Below are 23,072 nucleotides of genomic sequence, written 5' to 3'. Positions count from 1 at the left end.
GACAGAGTGTCTCTATTGTTTTACACAAATTGAGTCACTTCATTCACTTTATTTCTGAAAGTAAACTAAGGTTTCAGCAATATTGACAGCAAAAGCACCAAAACTATTTTCTTGAGCACTGACATTATTTATCTTGCTACAATTTTTTTGTTGTTATTATTTATTTATTTGATTCTACATTTTACAGTGTCACAGAAGCTAAGGAGACTTGCCTTTTTCTGGATCACCAGGAGAAGTTGCTAATGCTGTCTCATCACCTGCAGAGAGGAAAAAAGAGTAGTTTTAATTTAATTTCATGGTCAGGATAGATAGTTAACACTGCTAACTCCTTTCCCACTTCTGTGAGGAATGCAAAAGAACATCAATGAATATATTTGTTATTACTGGAAGAGAAAGAATTTACAACCACTTTTTTCAATATCTAAGAAGATATTTGTCTTATACAACCTCCAGTTCATATAGGCAACAAGCTACTGAAATTTGAATATGTTCATGCAGTAGAAACATATTTATCAAATATTGAAAATGAGTATTTTTACACTTAAGACAAGTAAGAATGAGACACTGAGATCTGTCAGGCATCCACATGGAAAACTCCTTAACATGGTTTTCTAAATATGTTTTTGTGGGAAATGTTCACCTGTTTTATTGCCAGCCAAACAAGGGAGTCTTACATTATCCAGTAAATCAGTCTCTGAAATGAAACACAAACAGAATGGCAATATTTCATCAATGTATGGTGTCATGTTTTGGCTTGTCTGCCTGCAGGCACGTGCGCGCACACACACACACACACACACATACACACACACACACACACACACACACAGCACAAGATATAAAACAAAGTACAATAACACAGCCAAATGTGTAACTTTGCATGACATGTAGCTGCTGATTAGGGAACTTAAGCCACATGTGAATACTTACAGTATATAGAAATACTTACTATATTTCAGCACCATATATGTAGCAACAGCAGCAACAATCAAGACAGCCACGGCAATCACAGCGGCCACAATTTTAACCCAAATTGGACCTGTTTAAAAACAAGGCTTAGTCATCGCTGGGTTTAATTCACTTTCAAGTCAAAAAATTCATTAAGTGGGATTTATTCTTCCTTCAAGGTCAACCCACAATTAATAAAAAATAAGTATTTAAGTAAAATAGTGTACTATAGATTTACTGCATTTTCAAATTACTAACAACCAAGTTTAAAAATCAAATAACCTTTACTACAAATAAAATCCTGTCTTGTTTTTTCAGTCCCAAATGATGCAACATCATTAACAGTACCAATTCCCATCAATTATCTCAATAATGGAAAACTATATTGAATAACAATTTAATGACCTACCTATTATCAAGGCAAGATTGACATTGGAAAATAAAAAATACTGGTATTGTCCTTTAAAGCCGTGTTTACACTAAAGCACTAAGCGGTGATGGTTCAGCACTATGCTACAGCAACTCTCCAAATGATATTTCACATTAAAAGAGCTTTCACCTCATTGAGTACATCTTCAGCAGTCCACTACCTCACTGTGAGCAACTTAGTTGATGGGTCGCTCTATTCTGACAGATTGTGGGCGGTGCAAGAAGCTCTGATAGCATCTATGTAGTGGTCTGCAGCTTCAAAGTTTCGACCAGGCAAATCATGTATTTTTCACTGGTTTGGTATTGCCTTTCACAACGTTACCTTGTTGTAATGAGTTAACAGTGCAAGTGCTAGCAAGCGCTAATTAGGTAGCATTAGTTAAATATACAGAGACAACTCAGTGACATTACTTTAGAGCTTACCATCGACCCCAACAATGGATGCAACTGACTTTTCTCCGAATTCTGACTTTTTTCTCAGAATTCTGACTTTAAACTCAGAATTTTGACTTTAAACTCACCAGCTGAAGAGAGTGATCAAAACTGCATGCAAGATAAACTCAGAATCAAACTCAGAATTCTGACTTTAAACTCAGAATTCTGACTTCAAATACATTTTTCACAGCCCGAATCCTCTTACGTAATAACCAAAAGAATAATTTGAGAATAACGATTTTAGTAACTGTTTTTGGTCATGCAAAACCCTTCAACGGCTTTTTAAAAAGGTCCTAAATGGAAGACAGAAAATAAACTGTGTAAGTGCGTCAAAGCATGGATTTGATGGTTTTAAGAGCTGAAGGTTTTTTCTAACTGATAATCCTGCAAGTGTGTGTGCTGACAAAATGTTAAACTTTTATTCATGTTGTTGTGCAGAGAACACATAGTACATACCTGACCAGAATGGATTGTCATGGGGTTCACTCGCTTTGTGACCAATTGGGTTCGTAATTTGGCAGGAGATCTTTTCAACCCTCTGCCATTTGTCATCATTGGTGATGTCCTTCAGCTGCGTTGACTCTTCCCAGGCTCCTCCATCTGTACTCCAACTGTAGGTGACTGGTTCAGCATTTGTGGTGTTTCCATCACAGCTCAGAGTGCAGAAGGGCGAGGAAGAATCACAAGCCAGTGGCTGAAGCAACACCGTGGGCTTTGGGACTTCGCCTGTTGATGGAGAAAACAGGAGAAAAGTCTAGGTCATTCTAGTTATTTGGCTTCTTTCCCTAACCCTACGTTCTGACCGAACACGGAAAAGAATTAAGAGGCAGTGTGAATGCATGTAAAGTCAATGGAAGGAGATAAATGGAGCAAGATGGATGCAACTTTTCTCATGCTCAAGTGTGCCTTAGCAGATTCAACAAGTTTAATTTTTTTTACACTGAAAACTTGAAAGGAACCGCTATACAGTCCTGTGCAAAAGTCTTAGGCACCCTAGATTTTTTATATAAATTTTGTCTTAGATGTTTTTGTTTTCTGCATTAGTGTGTCAGTAGACTGCTCTTTATAGTACATTTTTTGATATTTAGAAACTTTTCATTTCATTATTTTTGAAAGCATCTTCGCTCAATGGACTTTTTTTGCATGTGCCTAAGACTTTTGCACAGTACCATACATTTTCCATATCCAGGTTGTTTATGTTTGTGTGTATGTTTTATGTTTGGATTGCACAATCAGTTGGAATGCACAAGTTGTGCAGCATCAAACTTGCCAAAGTACAGCAGCTCTACAACAATACCTCACCTTTACATTTTGTCTTGAAAATAAGAGTCTTGGGGGGTTATCATTTATTTACAGAGACTGAAATAAAAAGCAGGGAGCATGGCAGGTCAACCAGAAGGCAGAGGCTGTTTTCTTTAAAAAAACAATTGCTAGCGGGACGTTCTGGTGGGTCAGTGGTCTAAGGCACATACCATATAAACACAACATCCCCCCACCCCTCTCCTAATGTTTCCTGTCTATCTCTACTGTAAAACTATAACAACAATAACGACAAAAAGCCCAAAAAATAATCGTAATAATAAAAGTAAATTCGGCCTCGCCTCTCATCTGAACTTAGAAAAATCCTTAACCCTAGCGTAAAACTAACCACAAAAACGCCTAAACCTAACCCTTAACCTATCCTTAAAATTGAAACATTTTCTCAATGCATGGTGTAACTTGACCACACTTCGCAAAAACAAAAATACAAGAACACACACTTAAAATTTGTTTCACAGGACAGCATTCATACTTACTGATCAAAATAATCTTATATTTCTTGATCTGGAGATAGTTGTTGAACTCCACAGAATACACTCCACCATCATTTATAGCCAAATTATTGATAACCAACTGTCCAGTCGATGTAGCCAGTTCTGTGCGGTCTTTAAATTGTCCATAGTAGACCACAGGTGTACCCTGGAACCATTCCACCACCATATTGGCCCCGTGTTTCCACAGGATGCTGTTTATGGGTTTGGAAACAGCAGAAGTGTCTGGCTCCAAGTCAAGTTTTCCTCCCAGTGCAATGTATGTTTCCTCTTGGGCTACAAGGAGAGAACAATTTATCAGTCAAGTTGAAAATAAGTATACAACACTTTTCCAGCCTTTCAGTTTTCTGTGATGGGTGAAACCTGCATTCCTTAGGTTGAGAAAATTGCATGATATTATTTTATTTTTATTTAACCTTTATTTAACCAGGAAGTCCCATTGAGATCAAAAACCTCTTTTTCAAGGGAGACCTGGCCAAGATCGGCAGCAGCACAGATAAGAGCAAATGGTTTCAGACAGACTACAATAAAACCAAATATAGGAACAGACTTCAATAAAAGCATAGGATGCAAAATACAGCATAAACTAACAAAACATTTAAGAAGAATAGTCCGCTACACAGTTGAGAACTTTGTTAATTAAAAACAGTGACATTCCAATGAATTAGCCTCCAATTCTGTCATTTTGGATTTACAAGCATTAAGCGAGATGAACTTGTTCAGTTTTAAGTCATTCAGGAAAATATTCCAGGCAGAAAGTGCAGAATTCATAAACACCCTTTTTCCAATCTCTGTACATACATTTGGGTCAGAAAGCACAAAAACATCTTGAGAGCACAAACTGTATACAATTAGTGATAAATCTTAGGGAGGCATGGTAAGCTGTATCAACCACCTGAAGACACTGAAGAAAAGGATTAGGCTAATCAAAAAAAAATCAACATCGCAATATGAAATTCTGAAATTTGCAAATCAGAGGCTGCAATTAATTGCTTAAGAAAGGGGTGTTCAAAATGGATTTCTGAACAAGGTTTTTTAGAGCTGCAGGTAATCTTTGGTCCATGAATCAAGTACAATATTGGTGAAAACCTTTCATCATACTCAAACTCAGGAAATCCTGCACACCGACAAAATCACTTTTCTTTAAACAATTTAAGTTCTAAACATTTGCAATTGCAATATTCTGTCAAATAATCGCAATTAGATAAAAGATCACCGTAACCCAACAAAGGTAAGAATGTGGCAGCCACAAGTCCTTTTTTAACATTAAAAGAAAAACACAAGCTTTTTAACCAGCTGCTGGACACACATGTATGCCCAGATATTACTAGCTCTATTACCTTTCCCTCAAGTGACCACCGAAGGGATATTCAGAGGCCTGTTTCTAGAGTTGGCAAACAACATAAGCTTGGTCTTATCAGCATTAACAAGTTTCTGTTGAAGCAATGTGTTTTGAATAACAATGAAGGCACTTTGCAAAAATGTGATGGCTTGAGTAAGGGAATGACTGCGTTAGCAGACAAAATGGAAGCAATTGTTCATTCCTCTGATTGGTAAGAGCAAGCTGAAGCATTTGCAATGATACTGGCCCACTCTGACATTCATGATGCCGTACTTGCAAACCTGGAGGAGCGTCTATCGCTGCATGATAGGAGCTATAGCAATAACAGCAGGGCGGCGGGGTGGGGGGGAGGTTACTAACCCAGTAACCAATACATTTGAAAATATCCCTTTAAAAACTCAACCTCAACAAAAATAACAGATTTACAGACTTTCCAAAATGACCTTATAAAATGGCTGTTATTTAATGTGTTAATCCTTGACATTCTTGTTTTTTTAGGGCCCGAGCACCGACCGGTGTGAAGCCCTATTGAAATGCAAGGAATTATTATTATTTTTCTGCCGAATGAATCGCATTTTTGAGGGGCTAAAGGTGCTCGGATAGTTGCGAAACTTTGCACATGCCTCAGAAGTGGTGAAAAATTATATATTTTATGGGTCTTGCACATGGGTGTGGCAAAATGGCTCAATAGCGCCCCCTACAAAATTTCTAAAAAATACCCCTTGTGCTACGTTTCACCTACATGTATGAAATTTTGTAGGCACATGTATCATGTCCAGACTTAAAAAAAACCTCAATAGGTGCCATGACCTAAACCCAACAGGAAGTCAGCCATTTTGTATTTATTGTGGCATTTTTGGCCATTTACAGGGGTCATACTTTAACGAACTCCTCCTAGGAGGTTAATCGGATCCACCTCAAACTTGCTCAGCGGATATAAAAGACCTTGACGATGAAAAGTTGGTAAAAGCTTGAGTTTTCGTCCAACGGCGTGGGCGTGGTGAAGCCTCCAATTCCATGTTTCGCCACAAAACAGGAAGTGGTTTGTAACTCCACTGTACATGGTCAACTGTGCCCCAAACTTCACATGTTTGCTAAGTGTCCCAGCCTGAACACATCTAAAGGCCAATATTCAGTTATGGTCATAGTGCCACCTACTGGCAACACAGGAAGTGGTTTGTAACTCGACTTTACATGGTCAAATCTGCCCCAAACTTCACATGTTTGATGACAGTCCCGGCCTGAAGACATTTACATGCCAATATTCAGTTATGGTCATAGCGCCACCTACTGCCAACACAGGAAGTGGTTTGTAACTCCGCTGTACATGGTCAAATCTGCCCCAGACTTCACATGTTTGATGAGAGTCCCGGCCTGAAGACATCTACTAATTTTGAATCATAGTCATAGCGCCACCTACTGCCAAAAGGAAATTACATGTTTTATGCTGAAAATTCAGAGCCGCGTCGGCCGGTCGCTGTTCAGTAACGACGCCGCGGCTGCGGCATACCCTGAAGCGCGCAAAGGTGCGAGGGCCCAATCATCGCTGCTTGCAACTTTAATTTTTGGTTTGTTTTTTTCATCTCTGGTGCTAAGCGCTCATTGACCTTATTCAAACGGCAGCCATTTTGAACACTCAGGGTGGGAAATTCTACCTGGAAGATCAGCATAAAGGGCAGTTTATAGTACAGCACCGGTTTAAATTGGATTGAACTTTGACCCCATCGCTGGCTCAGTTGTCATGACAACATTATGGAACTCTCTTATCCTAACGTCGATTAATTCTCTGAGCTCAAATTAAACAGTAATCAACAGCTCTGGAAGACCATACTTTTGTACAAAAAGTAATAAACACAATAAATAAGTAAACGGGCAGATTACAAAAATGGAATTAAAAAGGCAAATTCCTGGGCAGCAGGACCACCACCGATGGTTTGTCACAGCTGTTTAGCCTGGATAATCATTGCTAGCTAATGTTACTTTGCAGACAGATTGAAACAATTTCATTTGAAATGTTTGAATCAAGCATGAACATAATAAAATATAAGCTTCTCTATCCAACCCATGAGAAAATATCAGAACACACCCAAATCATGTCACCCTGACGAGCGCAAAAAGCGCCTCTAGATGGCAGTATGCGCACACTGATACTCCCGTTCCTGTCTCAAAAGCCCATTCGACAACACAGAGTAGACTGTAGACTAAAACGTACACTGAGGAGACAATTTATGCTATTTATCTAGACCAGAATAAAGAAACTATATTTACTTGAATGAAACTTCTTATTTAAAAAGAAAGAGGGAAAAATCACATTGCAAAAGCAGTTACATAACATGTTATTAGGCTATTCTGCAGACTGGTTTACAAACTGTATTATTATTATTTTCCTTTCAAATGGTTAAATTTTCAATTAGTGCAATTAAAAAAATCTATATTTCGTTACATGGCGTTATTAAAAGCAGACTGCAGTAGCTGGTTGACGCGTGGTGGAGTCTGCAGGCTCCGACTGGCTTTCAGAACGGACACAACAATAAACTTCACAACCTGGGAATATTTGCATTACTTTGAACTGATGGAAGAAAAGGGTAAGAACATTATTGTTACCTGTTAATCTGAGAACTGAAAGCACTTGCCAATGTGTTGTGAGCGCTATTCGCTGTTTATTTTTTAGACCAGACATGATTAATCAAGGCTGCCTCTGTGATCATACTAGTTTACCATAAAGATGATCAGATGATGATAAATGAAAGCTGCTTGTTTTAGACAGTAGATAACAGTAGATAACAGCAGTGTACTCTGTGATTTCTATACGAGTGAGAACATCACCAGAAGACATAAAGGCTGTGAAGTTTTTAAACTTGAAAGCACTCGACTGAGTTACTTTTAATAAAGACTAACTTAGTAAAGTAACTAGTTGCTATTTAGAACTATAGTAACAAAGTAAAGTAACTAGATGATGAGAGCAAATGACTGAACCTCTGCGATGTGTTCTATAATCGCTCTAGTGTTTATACTTTTTATGAGCAACAGCATCCAAAATCAAAGTTGAGCGATGATGGAATGTTGGTGACTTTGTAGCGATGTCCATCGGGCGATCATAAATTGTTGTACTATAAACTGCCCTTAAATGTAGCGTTACTTCAACATATAAGTGAGGACTTCAGATAGTTAGTTAGCTACTAGCTAGCTGCCTAGACTAGACTCTGGTAGGTGGAGATAATGGGCCAAATACATTATAATGTGAACCGATATCCCTCTGATTCTTGAGATACAATTGTTTCTAATATGTTTTTCAGTGTGAATCTGTGAAATACTAAGTGTAGAGCAGCTGGACCTGCTCTTCCAGGTAGAGTTTCCCACCCTGAGTGTTCAAAATGGCCACCGTGTGGCTAAAGTCAATTGCTGTGGTGTTTTCAGCCATCGTGACTGTCGCTGCTCATGATAACTACCCATAGAAGCAATGTAACTACCCCGTTCTTCTTCTGTTTACTCCAAACAAACCTGAAACATGAAGCACAGCACTCCCTGTGTGCCAGAGGATTTTTCCCAGGGAAGACCTAGCAGACAGCGGGTGTTTAGAACAGCAAATGTCAAAGCTTTCATGAACTGGATATAGGCTGAATAGCTGATGTGTTGTATCAATCAGATAGAGTGGGGCAAGCCTGACATTTATTTAGGCCTATATGAAAATGTTACATGATTACTTTAAGGGGCGACACCAGGCAATGTGTTGTTCCTCTCCTCCATAACTAGAAATGGTAAAAACATGATGTCATGAAGATGTTTTTTTTTTTTTTTGTCGAACTATGACATAGAGGAAGGAAAGGAGCCAAAAGGAGAAAAAGGAAAGGAGCCGCCCAGCACACTCACAGGCGTTTTATGCCAAATACTGAGCAGTTACAGTACACTAGAGCAGTTGCCTTGCCAGATAATGTTTGTTTCAGCTTTTACACACAACAGCAACAACTCTTGACCAGAGAATAATCCCTATCCTGAGAAAATCATTCATCTTAAAGCACATTTTCCACCAATGTAACATCACAGATTAGGGGCTGGTACAAACTCCTCTCTCTTGTCTGGCTACAGGAACCAGTAATAAATGTTCATAAATCCACACTAACCTGTGCTTTGACATGACTAAAATATCATATGAATGCAAAATTCAGCGGTATTCTACTCCTGTGAAATGTGTGTCAGCAAATGATCAATACTCTAAGGCCGATTACATACATGTTAAGTTATGTGCCTTAGCAGATTCAACAATTCCATCTGTTGGGTGGGGCTGAAGTGTGTGTACACAACTTAGTATCGCATTCCACAAGTGCTGAATACATGACTTGGGCCACACAACAGTTGAAACCAGGGGCCGTTTTACCATTAGGCAAAGGTAGGCGACTGCCTTGGGCCCCGGCAGCCAGAGGGCCCCCAAAAAAGACATAGTCAAACTTAATAATAAAGAATACATTTCCAAAGACCAATCTGACTTCAAAGTGACAGTACACCACCTCAGAGTGTCACTGAGAAACTTCCTGTTTCCACAGACCAATTTCACTTCAGAATGATAGCAGACCACCTCAGTGTCACTCAGACCATCTCAGGACATTCTGATGTGGAATTTCAAAATTAAAGCCCTCTAAAATGTCATAAATGAGATATGTTCCCTCAAAATTCAGATTAGAATTAAAAGGAAACGTCCTGTTTTCACAGACCAGTTTCACTTCAGGATGATAACAGACCACCTCTGAGTGTCACTCAGACAATCTCAGGACATTCTGATGTGGAATTTCAAAATTAAAGCCCTCTAAAATGTCATATATAAACTGTGTTCCCTCAAAATTCAGATTAGAATTAAAAGGAAACGTCCTGTTTTCACAGACCAATTTCACTTCAGGATGATAGCAGACCACCTCATTTGCTCATTACCAGTATGGTATTGTTTAAATTGTACAGCTTTTTGCACATCTTTGTCAGGGAATTACAACAATTCTGGACCGGAGATTGTGTACTCCACGGCCACCTCTGATCACCAGGGAGTCAGTCAGGAGCGAGTGAGTACACTGGTCCACGGCACTTACTACTCAGCTTTGTAGTGGTTTGGGGGAATAGTACAGTAGGTACGCATATTTAAGGGGAACGCAAGGATGGTGTACTGGTGGGTGGTGTCCGACCGATTGTGGTGGGCCGTCTGGGCCAATTTTTTGTCCCAGTCCAGCCTGGTGGCTACTGGTAGTGTAGTGGAAGCAGCCAAGCATTACTTTATGGGCTACCGGCAAACATAGAGGTCTGAATATTCGGACCATTAGGTCATCCTCAAAATGAGCCGTAATACACGGAAAGTATGTGCCATAGGGAAATTGCGGTTAACCATACTGTGAGCCAAGCACAATTTCCGCGTCAAGCTAGCCAGAATAAAAGTGCAAGTTAGGCGATTTACCTTCACAATAAAAACGTGTAATCGAGTAAGCTTTATTATGTCGTTCTTAAAGTTACATTTAAACAACAAAATGCGTTTCAGATACCCCCTAACGTTTTTTTTGGCTAGCTTGACGAGGAGACTTGACAGGGGAAGTCCAGCAGAAATAACCTAAAAACCTTACAGCCAATAGAATTGATAGCACCTCTTTGGCCTATAGGCTACTTTATTATCTGTACCCATGTCGACTTTCTGGTAACTCCCAATACTTGTAAGATTAGACTTTATTACAGTCGTTTAACAATCCAGTCCTAATTTGGGTAGTGGCCTGTGCTGTTAGCTGTATCCATTAGCTGTAGCTGTAGCCTCTTCCATTAACCAGGCTAACGCTTCTCAGAATTAAACCAATCGACATAAAACCTGTCACTTTAGCAGCAACACATCCACATTACATAACGTCAGCAGCTTTCTATTGTTATTATAAGCGTTACTGTAACAAGTAAAGAAGGAAAACGAACCGGGGCGTTTCCAAGGGTAACCAACCTACCTACTACGGAGCTCAACAGCGAGAGTGTCAGGAGGCAGAAACACACACGTCTGTCCATTTCCACAGGTTAATATGAGCCAAAAAGCAAAAACTTCATATGAAAAAAGATGTTAGTTCATCCTGACTTCTCGGCATGGGTGTATAAGAAATGGCGGCCATAAACTTCGTCCCCTCCCTTGTTGTTCCTTTTCCGGAACGAAACCGAAAGAAAAGTTTAAGATTCTACAAGAGGGAGGGAGGGTGTCATGTGCTTGCTCTCTCTCTCTCTCTCTCTCTCGCTCTCTCTCTCTCTCTCTCTCTCTCTCTCTCTCTCTTCCACTGTTTGACAAATAAAGGCACAAATGTGAAAAAAAAATATCTTAAAAATACTGTAAATACTGAGAAGAAGAAAGATCTGGCCTATGGTAGAAACATTTCCTCTTTAAATGACGCTGTTATTTACAGCCTCTGACAAGTGGGGTGTATCAAGATTAACACCAGAGATAAGAGTCACACGCCGGGGAGAAGTTTCACTACACTGGTCAACAAGATTCAAGTTACACTGCATGGAGGAGTGTATTTACTAGTGTATTCGTCTACTTTTTTGTCATTTTGAGGCAACCAAGTACTATTTTTGGCTATAAAAGAAAATTATTTTTGCTGAATACTTTAAATTATTTTTGCTGACTACTTTATAACAGGCAAGTGTTGGACTGTGGCCACGTGAAACACATTAGGCTACTACTAACATACTTTTTTTTTGCGGTATGTTTTGCAGTCATATCATTTTGTATTATATGACATTTCAGATGTAGATATGTTCTCTTTAACAAAGTAGTTTGAACTGCTATAGCCTACTATCTACTACTAAAAGCGGTTTGAACTAGCAACTGTAGTCGACAAAACTATATTTGTCTTTAGGGGAAGCTTTGCTGTTGTTCAATTTCCTCCAGTGTGAAGTAACCGTTAGCTTGTAAAATTAGACTTTTAAACTAGCTTCCCCAACACTGCATGTAGGAGCCTGTAGCTTTATGTGAAGCACAGCACTAATACTGCCATGCGCCAACAATGCCAAAAAAAAAAAAGTATGGTATCATGTTACTGTAACGTGTGCAGAGTAAAAGTGTCGACCAAAAGGCAGATTCAATTAAAATATGATTAAATATAAATGAGCACTGTGGGGAAATTGGTTCATTACAGCAGCAAATAGTAATAGGATAAAGCAAAGAACAATAGAATATGAATGAGAACACAAGTATGACAATGGGAATTACAGCATGCAGGGTGTGCAAAATACCAGCAGTAGAACATACTCAGACAAAGCAAAAAATGAATGATAAATATGTACTGTATAAAATACTAAAATAGGAAATATATGCAGTAGGCCTATTAAAATAAATGAAAATCATAAAAATATCAAGATATATGCAATTAATGAGAAAGTATGAGAATACAGAGAAAAGAGTATAGGGGGTTATAGAAAATTCCGACTTTCCCTGTCATATTTACCCCCTTGTTCATGTTGTTCATGCACGCTCAATTTATAATTCTCATATTCCCAACAGCATGGATTGCATGAATTCAAGAGCATGAATTAAGGGGTGAATTAATGTTAATTAATGAAAATGTAAGGTTATTTTAAGAGATTACTGGTTAGGGCTAACACTGATAGACACATTCATGAAGAGGTAATATATCACCATGCAAAATGCTGTAATAATACTGCTTGCTCATTTCCTTTTCTGGCTTGAGAACAACTTCTCCACACAGGGAGAACACGCAAACTCCATACAGAAAGGACTAGGAATTAAACCCATTCTGGCTGTGAGGACACAGCGCTAAACACTGTTCCAAAAGTATATTATATACATGTATTATTACATGTATACATGTATTCTATATTTATTCTGTTCAAAAGCTTTGTTTGATTATTGTTATCATCAGCAGCTAATTATTACATTTAATTGGGGGGACTATTTAACTTTTTCCATTACTGCACACTGGTGGCAGTGACAAGGCAGAATCAGAGCGGGTGCAGCAGAAGGAAAACCGCTCTCAGATTGGCCCGGTCGGCCAAAGGTGCTACTGGAACCGCAATACCGCCACAAACAACACTTCCATGTTGATTTTTTAATTTTAGACCGCTTGGCCAATAAGCGAAAACAAAATCTCTGAAAATGGTCAGTAAGTGGTCATGCAAGCTATGGTATTAGGAGATGCTGGAGCTGAATTCATTTCAAAACAACAGCTGCATATTCACATGAACAGGCTTAAGGTGTTTGCAGACTGTGCCATTTTGTCCATCTTATTGCCGTCCCAGACACATTTTTCACATCTGGGAAATTGTCTTCAAAGATGGTTAGCAGTCTTTGTTCATTCAGTGGGACAAGGTCAAGAGCCAATCCATGGAACGGCCTTAATATGTAGCCTACAGTCTGACAGGCTGATAATAAAGATTTTACTTCTCTCAAATTACACAGTCCAACATAAAGTGAACGCAAAAGACGGTTACAATCGCACAGTCTGCAAAAAGCTTCAGCTATGTAGCCCCATTCACACCTAATCATTTTTTACTCATTTACACTTACTGTGCCAGGGGACGCTCATAATCCAGATGTAACATTGAAAGTAAACAAAGTGGTGAATCTCCTCTCAGGTAGAATGTAACTACTTTTGATACGATTGCAGCTGCAATGATTGTGGCCTTATTAAGTTGTGTTAAAAAATAAAATACACGTGTTATTTAAAATGATGGATTACATTCGTCAATGCAGCGTTATGTCTCTGAGCAGTTTTTAATGGATTTTAAAAAACAATAGGAGCCTATGACTTATGGGAGGTCGGACAAACCTGCAGTAGAACAGACAGTAGGTGCTTCTGACTGGCAAATACATCGGTGGGTTTAGACTTTGCATGGGCATTAAAGGGTATATGTATCACATTTCTGCCTTACTGAAGCATAATATGACTAGTAAATATCAGCAGGGGTTCCTGAATAGTAGTGAGTGAAACAAAGTGAACAGCCACGGCGCACACGCTGCAGAGATTTCTGCATTCACCTGCTCTACTTTGTACCTAAATTAAGGTTTACACCTAGTTCCCAACATTACCCATTATTTCTAAACTTGCTATTGGTCTCAGCAACAACCGGCTGAAAGGACCTGAGGACCACACTGGAAAAAAGGCCACTTCAAAAATAAGTAAAGAAAAAAATTAAAACAAGATGTTTTTTGCTTGTAAAAAAAAATATGCCAATGGAACAAGTGAAAATTCACTTGTTAAGATTTCTTGAAATAAGATTTGATATTTAGGCCTTTCAAGATAAAAGAGATCTTGAAATTAGCTGGGAAAACTCATTTTTAGCTATATTTTACTAGTATTAGGAAGTGTTGTGTCTCATAATAAGCCTGTAATGCTCAGAAGTAGTATTTCTTCCCTTAAAAGTAGCTTTTTGTTTTTTTACCGTTGATGTCATCCTCTTCATTTCAAGTGTATTTAACTTATTTTAAGTTCTATAATAGTGACACTGGTCTAGATTTAAGACCATCACCTACTTGAAATAAGATTAGAAAGTGATATTTAAGCATTTTAAGATAAAATATCTCTTGAAGTTAGCTGGAAATACTCATATTAAGCATTTGTTACTAGTATTAGGAAGTGCTTTTTGTGTCATAATAAGCCATAATTCTCCAGCCTGGCATCCTCTTCATTTCAATTCAAGTGTATTTAACTTATTGTAAGCTCTACAATAGTGATGCTGTTCTAGATTTAAGACAATCACCTACTTCAAATAAGACTGAAAAAATGAAAACTAGTCTTGCATTAAACCAACAAATGCTTTATTTTCTCTGCATAAAAGAAACCATGCCTTTAACTTTTTAGCTCTGTGGAATGCAGGAGTAAACATACAGTTCTGACAAACCTGTGCATTACATGGAGACTTCTTCACAGCAGTGTATGACTGGAGCACCATTCACCCCTCCCTCTCTCCCTCCCTCCAACCATCCTCTCTCGCCACACAACAAGAGTCCCATGGACAGAGGTCTGTTTTTAAGTTATGCAGAACATTTGCATAGAATGAATACAATTTTGCACTGGCATTAGTTTTTTTCAATATGTTTTGGCTCACAGTGTGTATGGAACTGTAATAAAAATAAGGAAAACATAGCAGAACATGCCAAATATGTGTGTGGGTTAAGGTCGGACCCGAACATCTGACCAATGTGTCCCTCAATACACCTACAAATTGCTCATTATTGTAACATTCAAATTAAGGGTTTTGGGCTAACATTAACGTTGGGCTAACTTGGCTATATTCCAACCAAGAATCAATGGCAATGACCGTGGATTGTAGTAGCCTAGAATAGAATCTCAGAGAGAGAGAGAGAGAGAGAGAGAGCGAGAGAGAGAGAGAGAGAGAGAGAGCGAGAGCGAGAGCGAGAGTGAGAGAGAGAGATCTATCCTATAGTCCACATCTAACCATTGGCTTTATTGGCCATGCCCTTCTTGTAAGATGGTGTGAGATCTCGCTCATGGATTGTGTCCAAGAGGACCTCTGCTTATATGACTGAAAGCAGAGTGGCTACACACTTGGGGTACGTAAGGTGTAGGGCATAATAGTAGGCCATAAGGTATAAAGCACCCTCGGTAACCTTGTCTTTTGGGAACGTAGTTATCGGCACATCTCCTACAGCCAGGAGGCAGTTGGACGAACTCACAATCAGGACTGGACAGGAGAGAGGGCGCTTCTTCAAGTAGGCATTGGGGTCTTCTTTTTCCTTAAACACATAACACAGACATCCATCTATCAGGATAATGCACTTTTGTTTCAAGGATCATTTCGGTATTTTGGAACCTAAGCCATTTTAGAAGGTTGTTTACAATCAAATATAACTTTCCAAAGCAAAATTCTGACGAAAGGTGCAGTACTGAGAAAGTTACAGCTGAAGTTGCTGCTTGTAACTGTCCCCAATGCATTTCCTGTTCACATACGTTGTAAGCCTTCCAAAACACTGAAAACGTATGTTTTCGAAATCAGTAGGCTTAAAGAATAGCAAAATGCGTCTCTGCTGTACAAAATTGTGTTGCTAAACACACTGTATTTGAATTTATAGGAATGTATTTAGATTTGTTGGGCTAGCCAAGGCTAGGCTAGTCTTGCAAGGTCTTCATTAGGCCTATAAAACCTGCTACTAACCATGTAATGCGTCCATTTTTTGTACATACTGTAACATTGAGAGCTACACACATCTTACCAGTGAAAATCCTGTTTCCAAAAACAAATGTTTTGGGTGTCTTTGAAGGCTTAGAACATACAGTATGTGAAAAGGAAATACATTGGGAGCAGTTAGAAGCAGCACCTTCAGCTATAACTTTTTCAGTACTGCAGTCGAAATTATCCTGTAACGTTTTACACAGCTCACCTCGAGGACATGCACCAGAGCCTCACTCGCATCTCGTAGCCTCTTCGGAGGAGCAGACGTAGAGGGGAACAGTGATGGCAGCACACGTAGGATCCCGACAGCCTGTTCAACTGTTGAGGAAAAGATTCATTACTTTTACACTTATATAAAATGCACGAGATCAAATCTGATCAACGGTATACAACAGATATAATGCTTTAAAAAACAGAAACATTCAACAAACGATGGGATAGCCATCATAGATGAAAAAGAAGAAAGACAAGAAAAGACACTAGCACATGAACTTGACAATTAACATGCCCTAATGTCCACCCTGACCCTGATCACTAATAACATCAAAACATCATTGCTTACCTTTGTCTATTCCCATTGGGGGTTTCAGCATCTTTTTCCATACGCCAAAAAACTGCACCTTCTGGCACAAGTCGTGCCATCTTCCCTTCAGTTCATCAATGTAGTGGCTGTTATCCTTGTCCAAAATGCGTCGAAGCTCCCCCATCACCTATGAAATATATCCAATATACCAATACAGACATTTGAATGCATCACTTAGGAGGAGGAAATTGGTATATAAAACATTGTTCTGTGTGGTACCATGTTTTGAATTATGCCCAGTCAATAATGACTTGCATGTCCAATGTCCTTGAAATAAGGATATGCCTCTAGAATTTTCTCGTGTCTGTCCTCCTCGCGAACGGAATCGGAATCAATGAATGCTCTTCTGGCCGCAAATTCCAAATCCAGGAGCTGAGAGACAGACTCCATGGTTGCTGGACTGTCGGTGTCTGGACTGTCGATGTCTGCAGGCTTGTTAGCTGTAAGACACAAACATACATATAATTAAACCCTTGTGCCTCACTTTAAAAAAGTTCCTTAAGGGACAAAAATGTCTGTGTCAAAAAACTGCCATAAAAATATTATATATTAATATAATATTAACATAACTACCAAATATTCATTCATTTTTTAGAATTTTAACCCTTTAAATGCCAGTTTGTTTACATAATGCAACTGTTGTTTTTTATGAAAAAAAAACAAAAAACACAAAAATTGAATTATTTTCTGTATACTAAAGTAGAAAGAAAGCTGAGGTTCTCCTGTGACCTCACAATGAGCTGCTATGCACAGGAACACACAGGCGCTCATCTGCATAGGCAGACTCCAGAGGTGAACCTTAAGTCACAATGGCTGAGGTGATGAAGCTGAACATTCCATGGACAATAAATACCAGTGTTGAGGCTTCAGCCCGTCATGAGGCGACTGAGACTCACAGCGAACCTCAACACAGCGGAAATTGTAACCTCAGGACTTTTTTCGACACAACCTACAAGGAATCTGAATCTGACTTACAAGTTTGATGACGGTAAGTAAAGACTTTAACTTTCTCAAATTAATATTAGGAAATATTATCAATGTCAAATATTAGAAATGTGGCGAAATGTGGGGAAGGTAAAAGTGCACCTGTTTTCTAGCTCTCTAATAACTGAATTGAATTGGAGAAAATGGGAGAAAAATGGGAAATTATGTAATATATATATTTAATTATCTGTCCAAACTAACCCAGACTGTTCAGGGTGATTTAGTGTACAAGTGCATGCTTGGTACCCATTTTAGTGTGTGTTGGCCCAGTATGGGTTATCCAATCTTTAAGCCACCTTGATTCTCAGGTTGAACTGCACTACATGTCCCATGATGCATATCAGTCATAGTGTTAACACAGAACTTGAGTAGATATAATGTAATTTCAGTAAAAACAAAGATTTGAGTGATCTACCCTGCCCCCGACTTCACACACACACACACACACACACACACACACAGACGCACAGGCACACACAAACACACACACACACACACACACACACACACACAGCCATCATTCCTATGTCTGTGTATTTGCAGATTGACTCAATTTCTAATCATTTTTAGCTAGGTATAGGCCTTTTTAGCCCTTCCCATAATGCTTTGCTTTACCAGTCGTTCCGCTCAATACACCGCCAGCTGACTGCCGTTGAGTCGTACTGAAGAGTGTAATACTGTGGCTGTAACTTAATAAAGTGCCTATAAACAATTAAATCAGAGTTAATGTTACTTGATTGGACATTTCCAACTCGTCAGTGGAACACCAAGTACTTTTAATCAAGATGATCAACCGGGACAAACTTATTTCAGATTACTTGAGATATTTGGTCACAGATAGCTAGCAGTTTGAGAGGTTGTAATCACCGACTTGTGGTTGTACTGGGAAATTAACTAAACTAAAAAATAAATATGAGTAAATGTTGCCTTATAAGTTTTCAGCTGTCATTGTATTTATCTATCAACTATTTTTTTGTGAGTGAAAATTTCAACATACAAGTTCACATTCATTCTACAAGTTCTCAGATCGCATTCTACAAGTTCTCAGATCAAGTCTACAAGCTCTCGGGTTTTGCAACATAAATACCTTCATAAGCATTCCCTGCACTATATTGGGATGTAGGTCGTGTTTGTGAGACATGGAGATGAAATGAAATGACAATTAACCATTATTCTTCTTCTGCTCTTCTCTTCTTCCAGACGCTCATACTGAGCAAGGACTCCGTCAGGAGGGTCCTCAAGGGGGCACTCTTACAGGAAGATGACCAGCGATACAGCTGTCGAGCAGAACGCAGGCTAGTCTGGAGTCGGCTGATCAATTTGATCAAAAAGGTCAAGGTCACCAATCCAGACCTGCGCTTCACCGACAATCCAAAAGAGGCCACGCTGCATCTCAACTTTGGGAATGCACTCTGGATGTTGTCAACTGACTACATGACAGTACTGGATATGCTGGAACACGCAAATCCATCCAACTCCGGATCGGCACTTTGGGATAAGTTGTTCGTTGATGTACCTTCCCGTGCACCCCAGCCATCCCGTACCTCCCGGGCCTCCCGTGCCCCCCAGACCCCGCGTACCACCCAGGCCTCCGGTACCACCCAGGCCTCGCGTACCACCCAGGCCCCGCGTACCACCTAGGCCCCGCGTACCACCCAGGCCTCCGGTACCACCCAGGCCTACCACCCAGGCCCTGTGTACCACCCAGGGCTCGCGTACCCCACAGGCCTCGCATACCTCCCAGTTCTCCCGTACCACCCAGGCCACCGGTACCACCCAGGCCTCGCGTACCACCCAGGCCCCGTGTACCACCTATGCCCCGTGTACCACCCAGGCCCAGCGTACCACCCAGGCCCCGCGTACCACCCAGGTCTCCCGTACCTCTCAGGCCACCAGTACCACCCAGGCCACCAGTACCACCCAGGTCTCCAGTACCAGGCTGACATCGTTACGGTTGAAGACGATCTGACCCCAAAAAGTGAGCATGAGGCTGCCTCGACGTCCGCTGTAACAACTGTTAATGAGGACATTCTGGATAAGGACTCCGAGTCAGCCCTCACTGAGTTGGCAAACAAACTCAGGGCTGCCACTGAAAGAGCCGAGGCCAGCATGGATTTGATGGAGAAGAAGTCTCTTATGGCCTCAGACAACTTGGCTCCAACTGATAAGGCGGCAGATGCCACTATGGACAGCAAGGTGTCTGATACCCCTGACCTTCCTCCAAGCAACTTGGCCACAAACTGCCTGAGCAAAACCAACAGCAAGGCAGTTGAGTCGGATGACAGCCAAGTGAAAAAGCCAAGGGCAAAAAAAGAGAAGGGTAGCACAAGATTTTTCAGAGGACTCTGGAAATTTCTGACCTTCACACCTGATATTGAAGACGACCATGCTGACGTTTACTTTGCGGAGGACTTTGCGGAGGACTTCGCTTGGGACGTCACTGTTCAAGCTCCCAGCCAGAGGGAGAAAAAAAAGACGTGCATCGAACAGGAGGAGGACGATGCTTCAGACGTCAGTGATGAAGCCCATGGCAAGAGGGCAAAGAAGAAGAAGGGTGTCAGGAGATTTTTCAGAGGCTTCTGGAAATCTCTCACCTGCACACCTGACATCAAACAGGAAGACCGCCATGCTGAAGTTTACTTTGCTGAGGACTTCGCTTGGGATGTCACTGTTCAAGCTCCCAGCCAGAGGGAGAAAACAGACGGAAGAGGACGATGCTTCGGCCTTCAGTGATAAAACCAAGAGGCCAAAGAAGAAGAAGGGTGTCAGGAGATTCTTCTGGAAATTTCTATCCTTCATGCCTGACCCTGAACAGTAAGCTGAAGTCACTGTTCAAACCCACAGCCAGAGAAATAAAAAAACCAGAATGGTATCAGAAGATTTTTGGAGGACTCTGGAAACTTCTGTCCTGCACGCCTGGCAAGAACAAGAACATGATCTAGAACAAGAACCATCTACCTCCATCTGTTTCCCTCTTCAAAATAAAATAAAAAAATTAATCTACATATTACTTTGTTGGTTATATATTATTTTATTCATTGCTTTTTAATATGCTGAATTTACAACCTAGTGCACTATGATGGTGCATCAATGAGACATCATCTTAAAATATTATATAATATAATATTGAGGGGCGAATTCACAAAAGGATTGCGCGGCTATTGCTGATGCTAAACCTGTGCAAATAACACAGAAAGAAACCGTGTAATTCACAAAGCACTCGCAAAGGGTGAAATGCACCGCTAACTGCGCTGCCACGCAATAGCGTCTCGGTGCTCCTGTGCTATTTGCACGTATTTTAGGTAATATGCATACATTTGGCGCAAAATTGGCCCCTTTCTATGCAAATGAGCCTCATTGCAAAAACAGTCCAATTCACAAAGGTCGGCGCTAATTGCCACACGCAGTTAGAGTGAAATTATTAGTCTTCAGAGAGTTGGTGGTAACTGAAGCGCATTTATAAGGGGTGTCACGCCCAGACTTGATCACTTGTTGATTTAACTGAGAATTGAATTGAATTGACCTTGCAAATGTCTCTGCAACAATTCCACCTTTGTGTGACCTAAAAAATAAAATTGTCTGTAAATACAGTCTGTAAATAATATTTTGACATTATTATTATTATTACTATAGAACTTTAACACAGATTGCTTCACAAACAAAAGCAAATAAATCAGTACAACCAAACAATCAATACAACTCAGTTTCTCACTCTGAAAATATTTTCACTTATCTCACTAGTCAGCACAGTGGGCTTTATTTTAGCCTAAAGATTCAGCACCATGGACAGCCCCGCTCAAACTCATTTACAGTATTACCTCCGCCAAAGAGGTTATGTTTTCGGTGCCGTTTGTTTGTCTGTTTGTTTGTCTGTCTGCAGGATTACGGAAAAACTACTGGCTCGATTTTCATGAAACTGGAAGGGTGTAGCATGGGCCAAGGAAGAACCCATTAAATTTTGGAGCGGATCCGTATATTGGTTGCGCTTCAACATTTGCATATCATAGAAGACTGGATAGGCCTTGGCGGAGGTCTGCGCTCTCCGAATGCCCTTCTAGTTTATTTTGAGATGCAGTGAGATGCAATGACAAACAAAGGATGCAGTGACAGGATGCAATTGTGTCATGAAAAATAAATGAATAAAGCTCCCCTACATTCTCCTTTGTTCTCCGCTTCAAATCATGCCATATTCTTTTGCAGTCTGAAGGTGTGCGTCTGGAAACACCAACAGCACTGACAGACTGGGATATTAAATCCCAAATATGGTTTCTGGCAGTCCCGGTTAAATTTCTTGCCTGAAGTTTTGAGGAATGCCTCTGCACCTCCTCCGTCAGGACTTGCAGCTCGCGGTCTAAAAAATTCATTTTTCTCTAAGGCAACATTTATACTTTGCCACATTGATAATTGCAATCAGACGCAAAACAGGGGCAAATTGCACTCAGTTGCAACAGGTTATGGGCGTGTTTGCGCTGGCATATCATTAGCGCAATATCTTTTGTGAATCGGTCCTTGAGATGGAGCAAATAGCGGTTGCAAATGATACGCAATTCATGGTGCTATTAGCGGCCGCAATCCATTCTTTGTGAATTCGCCCCTGAGACTCTCATGCCAAGGCAATCCAACAGTCAAACAGAAAGCTGAAATTCAGGAGCACAATACTGCTGGACAGCCAGAAGGTGGCAGCGGTGGCATAATGTTGATGCTTGTTGTCTGTGTGTGATTCTTTGTCTGAGATCTTTACAACCATTTACTGTAATGGTACACACTCTACCAGCTGAGCCACCACAGCACCGTAGCATACGGAATTCTAAACGTACTATATAACACCTAGTAAGATGGGTAGGTAAAGCTCCTAACTGACTGGAAAATGTCACTATTTAACCCATATTTTGTCACTGTTGGCGGTACCTATTATAAGTAGTGGCAAATATGAGTTTTCAGTTGAACATATAGACAAACAATAGCAGCTATAGCACAATGGACAATATTATATCCCTTAGATATTTTTGGCTGGTACAAGGTTGGATCTGCACTACAGTTTCAACTCTGCATATCTTCACACAAAACAATACGGTCCAACCAATTAAGTTAATCCCATGGAACATCAGAGGAATCAGCTCTCCTGGTAAGAGGACACAAACTCTTAACCATATTTGCAAACATCCCTTTCACTGACAGCTCAATCAAGACACTCAACTGTTTGAATTATGAAGACAACTTTTACAGCTTGGTGGAAGACCAATGATATCCTTCAATGTAAATTTTCACCCAATTCACTTACCCCAATCTGGCACAACCCCATGTTCACCATTGACAAGAAACCTTTTGTCTTCCCCCAGTGGAAAGAGCGAGGAGTAACCACCCTGGGACAGCTGTTCAGTGACGG

The 23,072-nt window shown here is 40.2% G+C and overlaps 2 protein-coding genes and 1 long non-coding RNA gene across 3 annotated transcripts in view; 1 reads left to right on the top strand and 2 right to left on the bottom strand.

The window, feature by feature from the left end:
* The window catches only part of LOC144543024 (uncharacterized), a 48,264-nt gene that overhangs the window by 9,530 nt on the left and 15,662 nt on the right, over positions 1-23,072 (top strand). The gene's annotated exons all lie outside the window — the stretch shown is intronic.
* LOC139908988 (lymphocyte function-associated antigen 3-like) lies at positions 199-11,100 on the bottom strand. Its single transcript, XM_078291217.1, has 6 exons — positions 10,926-11,100; positions 3,609-3,899; positions 2,269-2,538; positions 950-1,039; positions 641-694; positions 199-257 (listed from the first exon to the last, which is right to left on the bottom strand). The coding sequence occupies exons 1-6, from the start codon at positions 10,981-10,983 to the stop codon at positions 199-201; spliced, it is 822 nt and encodes a 273-aa protein (XP_078147343.1). The 5' UTR covers positions 10,984-11,100.
* Positions 15,380-16,811, bottom strand: LOC144543016 (uncharacterized). The gene is made up of 3 exons (XM_078290995.1): positions 16,682-16,811; positions 16,328-16,437; positions 15,380-15,682 (listed from the first exon to the last, which is right to left on the bottom strand). Exons 1-3 carry the CDS (start codon positions 16,710-16,712, stop codon positions 15,464-15,466), a joined length of 360 nt encoding a protein of 119 aa, XP_078147121.1. The 5' UTR covers positions 16,713-16,811; the 3' UTR covers positions 15,380-15,463.

This window comes from Centroberyx gerrardi, chromosome 21, assembly GCF_048128805.1.
Source record: "Centroberyx gerrardi isolate f3 chromosome 21, fCenGer3.hap1.cur.20231027, whole genome shotgun sequence".
Classification (NCBI taxonomy): domain Eukaryota; kingdom Metazoa; phylum Chordata; class Actinopteri; order Beryciformes; family Berycidae; genus Centroberyx; species Centroberyx gerrardi.
This window is presented reverse-complemented; position numbering and strand designations above follow the sequence as displayed.

What these genes read in the sequence shown, in the direction of transcription:
- LOC139908988 (XM_078291217.1), bottom strand. Translation starts at nt 10,983, where the DNA reads ATGGACAGACGTGTGTGTTTCTGCCTCCTGACACTCTCGCTGTTGAGC. An exon ending in GCTGTTGAGCTCCGTAGTAG is followed by an intron (nt 3,900 to 10,925) that starts GTAGGTTGGTTA and finishes CTCTCCTTGTAG; the next exon opens with CCCAAGAGGAAACATACATT. An exon ending in ATATATGGTGCTGAAATATA is followed by an intron (nt 695 to 949) that starts GTAAGTATTTCT and finishes GTTTCATTTCAG; the next exon opens with AGACTGATTTACTGGATAAT.
- LOC144543016 (XM_078290995.1), bottom strand. Translation starts at nt 16,712, where the DNA reads ATGCTGAAACCCCCAATGGGAATAGACAAAG. An exon ending in CCCAATGGGAATAGACAAAG is followed by an intron (nt 16,438 to 16,681) that starts GTAAGCAATGAT and finishes TTTCCTCAACAG; the next exon opens with TTGAACAGGCTGTCGGGATC. An exon ending in CTCTGGTGCATGTCCTCGAG is followed by an intron (nt 15,683 to 16,327) that starts GTGAGCTGTGTA and finishes TATGTGTTTAAG; the next exon opens with GAAAAAGAAGACCCCAATGC.